General features: G+C 45.0%; 1 protein-coding gene across 1 annotated transcript in view; it reads left to right on the plus strand.

The window, feature by feature from the left end:
• Positions 1–10857, plus strand: part of NIBAN2 (niban apoptosis regulator 2) — a 95523-nt gene extending 84666 nt beyond the window's left edge. The window contains exons 11-14 of the mRNA XM_060270145.2: positions 952–1068; positions 3233–3340; positions 4942–5053; positions 6752–10857. Of these exons, the coding sequence (XP_060126128.1) occupies positions 952–1068; positions 3233–3340; positions 4942–5053; positions 6752–7500 (1086 nt within the window). The 3' untranslated portion in view covers positions 7501–10857. The remainder of the gene's footprint in view (positions 1–951; positions 1069–3232; positions 3341–4941; positions 5054–6751) is intronic.
• Positions 10858–12233: the final 1376 nt, after the last annotated feature.

The raw sequence follows: 12233 nt of genomic DNA on the forward strand, positions 1-12233 counted from the left end.
AGTACTATTGCCACCCAACTTCACTAGGTGTCCCAGAGCGTTGCCGTTTTTAAACAAGGAGAGCTAAACCTTTACTTAATTTAATCACAGGGCCTCCAGTGATGTTTGTGTGCTTCTTTGTTGTAAAAGCACCATTTGGGTTACTTTGCTGTTGAAGAAATTTTCAGCCTAGCGCAATAGGTCTTCTCTGTGACCCTGTTTGGGCAGGGAATTGCCACCACTGCCCTCTAGTGGCCAGGATGATTTGTACATGTTTTACAAGCCATACATTCTCTTTAAGTTTTTTGAAACAAAAAATAAATAAAAAAATTTCCTTCCAGTAGCACCTTAGAGACCTCTAAGGTGCTACTGGAAGGGGGGGGAATTATTTTTTGTTTTGGCTACATCAGATCAACACGGCTACCTACCTGTAACTAATAATATTTAAAGGTATCTGATGAAGTGTGCATGCACACGAAAGCTCATACCAAAATAAAAACTTAGTTGGTCTTTAAAGTGCTACTAAAAGAATTTTTTTATTTTGTTTCGACTCAGACCAACACGGCTAGCTACCTGTAATTAAGTTTTTTTGTTTATGTGCAGTTTGGTTTCTCTTTCTTCCATCTAATAATTCAAATCAAAAACAACAATGTCATCCAAATGAACTTAGGCATGCTATAAAATTACACAATTGAAAGGTTTAAGAGCATGATTGTGACGCTTATTTTAATTTCAGAAGGGTTTTTTTTGTTTTTTTGCGGCTAAGCTATCAAATCCTACCACCTGTAGAATGTCATAGTGCTTCTCCATCAAGTGTTAATGACACTTCAGCAAGGAGGTCTGTAGAGGCAGAGCCCCAAGCAAACCAGGGTTTAAAACTGTTATTCCAAAGCCAGCGGTCTTCTAAGCAACATGATTCAGTGTTTTATATCTTTTAAATAAACGGTTACTTGTTGTTTTTGGGTGTTGCAGCAAATGGACGATACCGTCTACACCTTTGAGACGCTCCTTCACCAGGAGGTGGGGAAATCGCCAGACAAAGATGAGCTCTGCAAAACCATTCAGCGTATCCTGGAGCGGGTGCTTAAGGTGAGCCTGCCTGCCAAGCTTTGGGTCCATTTGCACCAGATCAGACCTGCCAGGCTGGCTTCTGGAAGAAGCAAATAGAATCATAGAAATGTAGTTCGAAGGGTCCTCAAGGGGCCATCTAGTCCAACCCCCTGCAATGCATGAATATTTTGCCCAATGTGGGACTTGAACCCACAACCCTGAAATTAAGTGTCTCATTGTCTGCTGACTGAGCTGTCCTGGTTGAGAACTGTTGGTAGCCTATCAAGCCACAGTCAGGAATGGGGAAAAAATGTTTTCTTTCCTTTTTACATACATTCTTATTTTGTTCATTAAGTTTTTTATGACATTTAACAACATTGTACACACAAGTAATAAAATATCACACCCTAACCCAAGAAGATGGTGTTCAGGGGATGCATGCAGAATAGCATCCAAATAGCATAGTAAGTTCCTATCCCAGTCAACCATTTGTACATACGGAGATAAACAGTGTATTTTTTAAAATTTCATTACATTTTATTTATCACTTATTTATCCCACCTTTCCTCCAAGAGTTCAAGGTGGTATACATAGTTCTCCTCCCCATTTTATCCTCACAACAAGGTCACCCACTGAGCTCCATGGTTGTGTAGGAATTTAAACCCTGATCCTCCATGTCCTAGTCTGACACTCTTAACTACCTCGTCTCACTAGCAAAAGTTTTCTAAAGTTATAAAATACCTCTTGTTTTCGCTGTGGGTTAAACCACAGAGCCTAGGGCTTGCCGATCAGAAGGTCGGTGGTTCCCACGATGGGGTGAGCTCCCTTTGCTCGGTCCCAGCTCCTGCCAACCTAGCAGTTCGAAAGCACGAAGTACAAGTAGATAAATAGGTACCACTCCGGCGGGAATGTAAACAGCATTTCCGTGCGCTGCTCTGGTTCTCCAGAAGAGGCTTACTTATGCTGGCCACATGACCTGGAAGCTCCCTCTGCCAATAACGCAAGATGAGTGCTGCAGCCCCAGAGTCGTCCGCTACTGGACCTAACGGTCAGGGGTCCCTTTAGCTTTTACAACAAATCTGTGCCAATGAAAGATTCTCTGTGCTTCATGCCTCATGTCAATTTTATTTTATTATTCAATTTCCCCACAAGTGCTATTTGCCATACATCATTGTACCGATTTGTCGGAGAAACACCCTTTTAAGTATTTTGCTATTACAAGCCTGACCACTAGTAGAGAAGCACTTGCTAGAGTCTAGACCAGGCATCCCCAAACTGCGGCCCTCCAGATGTTTTGGCCTACAACTGCCACGATCCCTAGCTAAGAGGACCAGTGATCAGGGATGGTGGGAATTGTAGTCCAAAACATCTGGAGGGCTGAAGTTTGGGGATGCCTGGTCCAGACATTACAGCTGTAAGTGAATATCACTTGTCATGAAAAGATTGGGAAGCACCACCTCTGGAAATTTAGAGGCATTTTGTCCAGTAATGGCTTTTATTTTGGACAAATACTACCTCCCAGAACCAAGCCAATTTCCCACGCACCCACTGCATGTGTTATTCCACAGCCTCTCCAACAGTTTAGTGAGTAGGAGGTGCTAATATGAAATATCCGTAGAGGCGGCAGGTGCCATTTTTGCACTATTTCAAGTGCTGCCTCTTTCGTCAAGACAGATTTAAAAGGAAAGCTGGCTGTTGCCTTCCAACACCTGCCTGAAACCATCTGCTGTACCCATTTGGTTACATGTTGTGGAAATGTTTTCACCCCAAGGAAGGCATTCCTTCTGGGCAACTTTGTAGGAGGGCAGAGCCAGTGGAGGGCAGAGCCAGAGGGAAAAAGTGGACAGGGCAATGGATTCAAACTTTCACTTTGCACAGCAGGCTAGTTTCTACATTCACCCCTCTCTACCTGCCACCCAGACAAGCAAGAGGCATGGTAAGAGTTTGATGACACATTGCAGCCAGGCAGAGACCCTCAAGGAAGGGGGCAAGCAGGGGCAGTAAAGGGGTTGGTCTGGGAGAGGGGGGTGGCTGAGTTGTTATGGCTCCCCTAGGCCCAGATAGCAAGGCTTGGTAGGTTGTACCTCTAGGTCTGAGGTTAGGCAGACCACTCTTCTCTGACATGGTTTAAGTCCCTTCCCTCTGTCTCATCTCCTGGTCTGTGGTATGGCTCTCTGCCCCTTCTTTTCTCTCCTCCCTGCAGAAATACGACTATGACAGCAGCACTGTAAGGAAGAAGTTCTTCCGGGAGGCCCTGCTCCAGATCACCATTCCCTTCCTGCTGAAGAAGCTGGCCCCCACTTGCAAAGGGGTAAGCACAAGCCCCCAACAGGAAGAGGGACAAGCATACACATGCACATACAAGGGCAAGCAAAGCCTCACTTCTAGAAGGAGTGTGCTAGCATCATGGCCGGGAGGAAGAACCTCTGGCATGTGGGCCTCATTCGGCCTACCATGTCTCCTCAATTGGCCCACGAGATAATTTGGGCCACGCCATGCCTTCCTGTTCTGCACTTGACATCCTAGATGATGCCAGGGTGTGGCAGACAATGATCTTGCTTAGCTTAAAGGGCAGTTTGCCATCATAGCTGATCAGAGCATCTGCAAAGCTCTCCACAATACCTGACAATCTGCTGATAACCAATTCTTACTAGTAAAAAAAGGGGGGGGAATAAGCATGTATTCAAAACATTTGAAAATAATAAAATCAGCAATAAGCTACAGCCATATTAAAATAAACAGCAGCTTCCACATGTCATGAATAAGTTTGCCCAAAGGAAAGTACATTCAGCAGGCTCTGAAAAGACTACAGTGGAACCTCGGTTTATGAACACCTCGGTTTACGAATTTTCGGTTTACGAACGCTGCGGACCCATCTGGAACGGATTAATTCACTTTCCATTACTTTCAATGGGAAAGTTCGCTTCAGTTTATGAACACTTCAGTTTATGAACAGACTTCCAGAACCAGTTACACCCATGCTTCGGGTTAAGTATGCTTCAGGTTGAGTACTCCGCGGACCCGTCTGGAACGGATTAATCCACTTTCCATTAATTTCAATGGGAAAGTTCGCTTCAGTTTATGAACGCTTCAGTTTATGAACAGACTTCCGGAACCAATTGTGTTCATAAACCGAGGTACCACTATACTGTGAAGGAGCCTACCAGATGTTAAAAGGCAGGGAGTTCCAAAGTGTGGGTGCTGCTGCACTAAAAGATCAATTTTTTACAAGTGCAGGATATTAGCGTCACACAGACTACAGGCTGAGGCAGAGTGGGTGCTTATGGGATAATGTGATCCTGCAAGTAAGTGCTAGTGGAGCAGCCTCCACCAGGCAGCAACTCTCACCATCCCTAACTGGGGCTGGTGGGATTGGAGTTCAGCAACATCTGGAGAAGCCACTGGTTTCCTTTTGCTGGTTGTTGTGTAAATGTTTTGCACAAATTTTTAAAACAACAACAACAGGAAACCAACTCTTGTCTATAAGGTTCTTCAGGTTGCACTTTGCTTGGGCAATTTTGTCCGGCAGAAAAACTTTCGTAATTTTTTTAAGCAAATATACTACAGAAAGAAGGAAAGAAGGAAAGAAGGAAAGAAGGAAGGAAGGAAGGAAGGAAGGAAGGAAGGAAGGAAGGAAGGAAGGAAGGAAGGAAGGAAGGAAAGAAAGAAAGAAAGAAAGAAAGAAAGAAAGAAAGAAAGAAAGAAAGAAAGAAAGAAAGAAAGAAAGAAAGAAAGAAAGAAAATTAATTAAAATAATGGTTCGGGCTACTGTTATTAGAGAGTCTCTTTCCCAGTCAATTCTGTTCTTCACTTCGTTTTGTTGAGTGTGGGTCTTCCTCCCCCACCCATTCCTTGTTTTTCCCTTTTTCTGTTGTTCATTCCCGATACTTTTCTTTCTTTCTCCCATGGCAGGACCTCTCAAGATTCCAGGAACTGATTTTTGAGGATTTTGCCCGTTTCATCCTGGTGGAGAACACCTACGAAGAGGTGGTATTGCAATCTGTCATGAAAGACATCATGATGGGTAAGGTCGAGGAGCGAATGCCCTCCTCATGGGGGATGTTACTATTCTATTGAAGTGGTCGCTGACTGTTTTTGGGCCATTTGGAGTTGTGGGAGGGGACCATGGGTGCCAGTCAGAGAATAGCCACCATGGGGAGGGTCTGGCTTCACACCAAATGATGCAGGTACTCCCCCATCACCCACCACATCACTGGGAGGAAAGATTTCTATCCGAGACACCACTGTGCTACAATTCCTAGTGTGGTTTAACAGTATATTGTTATTCCCAGGGAACCCCTAGGAACTGTAGATCTACGGTATGAGGGGAATAGGGGGCCTCTTAACAATTCTCAGCACCATCAACAAACTACAGCCCTCATAATTCTTTGGAGGGAAGATATGACTGCTTAAAGTGGTATCATTGCACAATGCCTGGTGTGAATGTAGCCTTATGCATTGTCCTATTACATGCTCCTTTCTTTTCTTTTTTTAAATATATTTATTAAGAATTTTCTGAAACAACAAGGCATACACACCCACACAACAGAGAGAAAAAAGAAAAAGAAAAAAACAATATAAAAACAAAAGCAAAATACAAAAAAATACCACAATACAAAAATTACAAAAAGAAAACAAAAATTCTAACTTATAAAACTTATCTCCAATCTAATGATTTCCTCGTTCCCTCCCCTTCTGCGATTCTTTACATCACTTCTGTAGTAAAGTCTAAATCTTATATAAATTCTACTTATTACTTAATATTCCCTTATTTTCTATCTTTTACATCTTATCCTTTTATATTCTATGTAAATCTTACTTCTCAATAAAATTAAAAATAAAATCCTTATTTCTAACTGTACTTATCCCTTGCCGTTATATTATCTACAACCTTTAATTTTTCTCCCTCACTTCCCTTATTTCTAATCTACTATACACTTATTCTTTAAATAAATTTTGAATTTCTTCCAATCTTCTTCCGTTGCTTCTTCACTCCGGTCCCGGAGTCTCCCGGTCAACTCAGACAGTTCCATATATTCTATCAACTTCTTCTGCCAATCATCCACTGTTGGTAATTCTTCCTTCTTCCAATTCTTTGCAAGTAGAATTCTTGCAGCTGTTGTGGCATATAAAAAGAAAGTAACATCCTTCCTAGGTATTTCATATCCCGTTATCCCAAGTAAGAAGGCCTCTGGTTTTTTAGCAAAGGTGTTTTTCAACACTTTTTTCAATTCATTATAAATCTTTTCCCAGAAGTCTCTCACTTGGGGGCACGTCCACCACATGTGGAAGAAAGTTCCTTCTTGCCTTTTACATTTCCAACATTTATTATCTTGTTTATGATAAATCTTTGCAAGCTTTACCGGGGTCAGATACCATCTATACGTCATTTTCATCCAATTTTCTTTTAAAACTGAACACGTGGTAAATCTCATATTATACTTCCATAACCTTTCCCAATCTTCCACCATAATATTATGTCCTACATCATTTGCCCATTTAATCATTACACATTTTGTTTGCTCATCTTTTCTATGCCATTCCAGTAATAAATTATACATTTTTGATAAATTCTTACTTTTTGAATCTAACAATTCCGTTTCCAATTTAGACTTTTTCATTTGAAAACCAACTTTTTTATCCATTTTATACATTTCATTGATTTGATGGTATTGTAACCAATCATTTACCTTACTCTTACATGCTCCTTTCCACCTTTCAGCTGTCAAGGAGGCAGCAGTGCAGCGGAAGCACAACCTGTACCGCGATAGCATCGTGATGCACAACAGTGACCCCAACCTCCACTTGCTTGGTGAGGAGACACCCATCAACTGGGAGGAGGAGTTCGGCAAGCAGTCGGACTCAGACCCACCAGATGAGAAGCAGCGCCGGGCCAAGCAAGTCGTTTCAGTCATCCACGTTGACGAAGAGGCCCTGCCCTACGAGGTCACTTCCCTGGAGGGGTCCCCAGGTGCAGCTGAGCTGGAGCTCGAGGGGGCGGACCGCAGTCCTTCTCCTCCTGTGCAGGGGTCCCCTGACAGCGTGAAGGACCTTCGTACGATGCTGGTGAAGGAGTTCTGCGTCAATGCTCCACTTGAGAAGGCTGAGGCCCAGCTGGGCAATGGCACCATTTCCCAGAGGAGCGAAGTAGACCCCAAACACAGGGAGGGGAAGGAGGAGGAGGCCACCACCGGGGAGACAGGCAAGCACACGCTAAAACATTCCGCTGAGTGCCAGGGGGAGGCGCAGGAGGATACGGACTCCATGCCCACTTCTCCTGCCCAATCGCCTTCCCTGGCTGCCGACGGAGGGTCCTGTGTGGGCTGCCTTGAGTCTAGCGATAAGGAGACAGGGGAGGAGACGGGGGTACAAGTGGTGGTGAGCCCAGTTTGTGAGACGAGCATGGAATCCTCTGTGGAGAACAGCCATGGGGCTACAGAAGGCAGCGAAGGGGTGCAGACTCAGTTCTAGGACAGCCGCCCCACCTCTTATGCAAGAGGGTTCCTCTCTTGGCTGTGTCAATGCCAAAGGCAGACTGGAATTGGGGGACCCTGTGGGGGGCGGTGTGGGGGGGAGGAAGGCAGGGTGAGGGGAGAGCAAAGCACCTAAAGTTGATTCTTTGGCCTCCTTAATTTGCATGTGCTCAGTCCATCCAGAGAAGTATTGGGGGGGCACAGGGAATGGGATGGAGGAGCCCCAGAAATAGTATCAGTTCTTCTAGTTCTTGGGACTATGCTGACCTTTCTGAGCTTCTGTAAACCTAGAATTAGGTTGGCTTCCTCACTTTCCTTTCCTTTCCTTTGCACCTTTCGTTCACAATTGGCTCGTCAGGGGTCTCCTTCCCCCATTCCAATTCTACTGAAAAGACACTTTACCTTGGATGCCAATGAATGTTTGGGGTACAGGAACAGAGTGACAGCTGCTTCCCTTCTCCTTGCCCTCCACTATAAAGAAAATGCTTTTCTGCATTTCTTCCAACCCACCTTCATTCTCTTGGAACTTGGTTGTCTTTTAATCCAGTCTCGTTGCCCCACTGATCATTATATATTTTTTTAAGGGTAGTTATCTTCTTTTAACTGTTTCACAAGTAAGAAAATCTCATCACCTGTGCATCTCCAGCTCTTTTCCCCAGGGCTGACAGCCATGTCCTAGTATAGTTCTGCAACCTCCATCACTTGGAGAGATTTGAGGATCTGGGTAGGAATATTAGCTGCAGGGCCTAGTAGGTAGAGCCAGCGAGTCCCTTTTCGCTAGAGAATGACGATGCAGATGAAGGTTAGAGAAACCGGATGTTAAGGCCGAACGAGGGAAGTGTGTAGCAGAAAGCAGTGAACATATGTGGATGAGGGCAAAGCTGCAGAGTAAGTTTTCTTCCCTGCCCAGGGAGGGGGTCAAGTAACATACATATTGTAGGTCTACCACCAATGCAAGAAACTGGGTAGATGTGTTAGTGGTGATGGCTTGTATCCAATACTCATCCTACTCGGAGTAGGCCTCTCTCTGCGCCCAATTTATAGGCAAGGAAAATGATAAGGGAACTTGCCCGCTTTGTTTTAGAACACTTTCTTCATTGGTGGTGCTGGGTGGTTGGGGAATGCAGACTGGATGCCATAGCAATGGGTTGCCCCATTGAAAGTGTGCATACGTGCGTGCACTATTGGATTTACAAAAAATATCCACTTTTCTTTTTACCCCTGGTAGGTAAAAAGAATGTGGTTATTGCCTCCTGGAGCTTCTAGGGATTGTGCCGAAACTTAGTCCTTGCTTGGAGGCAGACCCACTGAAATTAATAGACGGAAAAGGGTGGGGTATAAAGCCTGGTACAGATGAAACTGAGAGGAGATATGATAGACATCTTCAAATGCCTAAAGGGCTGCCACATGGAGGATGGAGCAAGCTTGTTTTCTCCAGATCCAGAGGACCCAAACCAACATCAGGAAGAACTTTCTGTTGGAAAGAGCTGTGTGACAGTAGGAGTGTCTCCTTCCACATGATGGTGGACTCTCCTTCCTTGGAGGTTTTAAAGCAGAGGTTGGATGGTCATTGGTCATGGATGCACTAGCTGAGATTCCTGCATTGCAGGGGGTTGGACTAGATGACCCTTGGGGTGCCTTCCAACTCTACAGTTCTACAATTCTGTGAAATCAATGTATAATATTAATAATATGGTGAACTTGGGCACATGTCAGTGAGTCTGCTCTGAGTAGGGTAGCTTTGGATGCACCGCTGGGTGTTCCTGTTACCTGAGAGTTAACTCACTCATTTCTCAGCATCTCAGGCTCTAGTTTATGAGGCAAATCAAATTTGAGGAGCTTCAGTCATCCCAGAAAGTGTAGGGCGGTCAATCCTTAGCCATGGAACAGCACTACCTCAGGACGGCTGTTCTAGATAATATCCAGGTGTTGTATATTTGAGAGGCAAGGTTTTTTTTTCCACCAGTCCACTCTTCTTTCCCTCTTCCTCTGTGCCTCCAAATAATTGTTTATCTTTAAGGCTATTTTGAGGGACGCGGGTAGCGCTGTGGGTTAAACCACTGAGCCTAGGGCTTGCTGATCAGAAGGTCGGCGGTTTGAATCCTCGCGACGGTGTGAGCTCCCGTTGCTCGGTCCCTGCTCCTGCCAACCTGTCAGTTTGAAAGCACGTCAAAGTGCTAGTAGATAAATAGGTACCACTACAGCGGGAATGTAAATGGCATTTCCATGTGCTGCTCTGGTTCGCCAGAAGCGGCTTTGTCATGCTGGCCACATGACCTGGAAGCTGTACACTGGCTCCCTCGACCAATAACGTGAGATGAGCGCCGCAACCCCAGAGTCGGTCATGACTGGACCTAATGGTCAGGGGTCCCTTTACCCTTTTAAGGCTACGTGTTTGGAACCACAGGTTGGAAAGTTGATGTGTATAGTTGCCCTAATGGGAAGGAGCTGATCTCTAGAAACCTAAGTGGACACAATGCTTCTCTGTCTTGGACCTCTGCATGTTGTTGTGCTACAGCTGCCATCATCCCTGAATGTTGGCTAAGCCTACTGGAGATGATGGGAGTTGTGGTCCAACAGCATCTGGGAAATCCAAAGTTCTAACACTGAATGGGCCCACTGAATGGCAGAACCTGTGGCCCTCCCACCATCCAACTGGTTGATGGGAACTGCAATCAACACCTGGAGGCCTTCCGGTTCCTCATCCCTGTCACGTTTCCTCTTCCCCAATGGCCAAGCTATTGCTTTTGGCTATCAAACATGCTTTTATAGGCGCAGGAGGGCAGGGAAGCAAATGGACATGGGTACATTTGTATGTGTTTTAGTTAAGGGGGTGACAGAATGACATTTTAGAATGAAAACAGTGAAGGCCAATGGGGCAGCTGGCTTCCATTAAAGTTAGAGGGAGTGGGTAGGGTGCAAGCCCACCAAAGGCTGTGCAGAACTATTGTACACTTTTCCAAAGGGCTATGGGAAGGCTGTGAATGACCATGATCCAAGCCTTGCATGTAAACGCACATCTGCACGCACGCACACACACACACACCTTTCTGCAGTTGTGGCACCATGCCAGTTTCAAAGTGCTTGTTCATTATTGCCTTAATGTCTCTCTAAGAATGTTTTTCTCTTTTTTTGGAGGGGGGGATGGAGACCTATTTAGCTATTCATCTTCACTTTCTCTCTCTGCTCTTCTTAAAACAAAAAGTGCCTTAATCTTGGGAACTAAAGCCTGCCTTCTTTTTACCTTTTTTTCCTTCCAGTATACTTTATTGCAAAACTTATACCAAATGTTTAAGAGGGGGGGAAATGTGGCTTATATATTATTAATAAAATCTAGATTTATTTAAGATCAGTACAGCCTGCCTCCTCCTTCCCATTTCTTGGGCTCTTGACAAAAAATACGCTTGGAAACAATTTTGTGTGCTTGACAGATAAGACACAACCTCTTGTCAGATAGGCCTCCAATTGATTTTACTGTGTCTGCATTCACACTGCATTTTATTCCCATTTCCCTGACATTTCTGAAGCTGTTCATTCCTCCCCCCCCCGATTGTATTTGAGCTTTCACACAACACAAAGGTACTTTCAGAAAAGCAATGGAACATAGCACGAAAGATCCATTTGCAGCCCTCTTAACCCAAAAAATCATGGGAGAAATTTTGGGGTGGTATCCTGGCCTGCGGTTCTTTCCTGCTGTTTTCATGGGGGGAATTCATGGGGGAACAGATGGTGGGGAAGTAGCAACATTTGTTGTTGGCAGACCACCTCTGTGTTACAAAGATATCTGCAAACATGACATGAACTATGGCAACATCAACCCTGCTGTGTGGGAATCCCTTGCAGAGGACGGCAGTGTCTGGTGACAAGATGGTCAGGTTGTGCATCCACAGCAGTGACCAGAGGAGGAATGACCGCTGGGAGAAGCACAGAGAGAAGAAATGTCACGGCAGCACAGCCGGACACCTTCCTCTGCCCCAACTGCAACAAAACTTGTCTCTACAGCCACGGCAGGCGCTGCAACTGTTCCAACAGCTTGGCTTCACCTCCAAAGGTCACTCCTCCGTTGTCTCCCGAGACAGACGGATGCCAACACCACCACTACCACACTCACTGCTGGGAATGAAATTTAGCACACGGTGCTGGTGTTTTGGCAAAAAAAAACACTGTTCCATAATGCAACGGGTACTGCAGTGTGAAAAGAACATTAGAAAATGGACAGAAGTGCTGGCATTACAATCAAGAAAACTGAGGCAATATCCCTCACATCTAAATGTACTTGTGGCCCTCCTGCATTCTTCCTCACTCGAGTCTGGTTCCAAGGATGCAGGGGTGGTGGTGGTGGGGGGTATCTATGGACCACCATGTGTTGTTGAACTCCCATAATCTTTATTTATCAATACACACACACTGCTATTCATAAAATCCAGGTGGTTTACAACAATCATCCCTGTCCATTGGCTTTGCTGCCTGGGCCTTATGAGTCCCAACAGTAGCTGTCTGGGATACAGGATCCTCCTCCCCTGTAAGAGAGACTCAGCCCAAACTCTACTACTGATTTCGTCCTGATTGCAATGGAAGCATTTTTAATCCCCCCTTAGGATGGGCAGGTGAACCTTGAAACAGCCGACCTGTTTGCTTGGCATTCATCCTGCTCCGTGTGCTAGGTGGTGTGCCATCACCACCCGTTTGTTGAGCATTCATTCTGTTTGGTTTGTGGAGGCGCTAGAATGC

Source organism: Zootoca vivipara, chromosome Z2 (genome assembly GCF_965207765.1).
Source record: "Zootoca vivipara chromosome Z2, rZooViv2.hap1.1, whole genome shotgun sequence".
Lineage (NCBI taxonomy): Eukaryota > Metazoa > Chordata > Lepidosauria > Squamata > Lacertidae > Zootoca > Zootoca vivipara.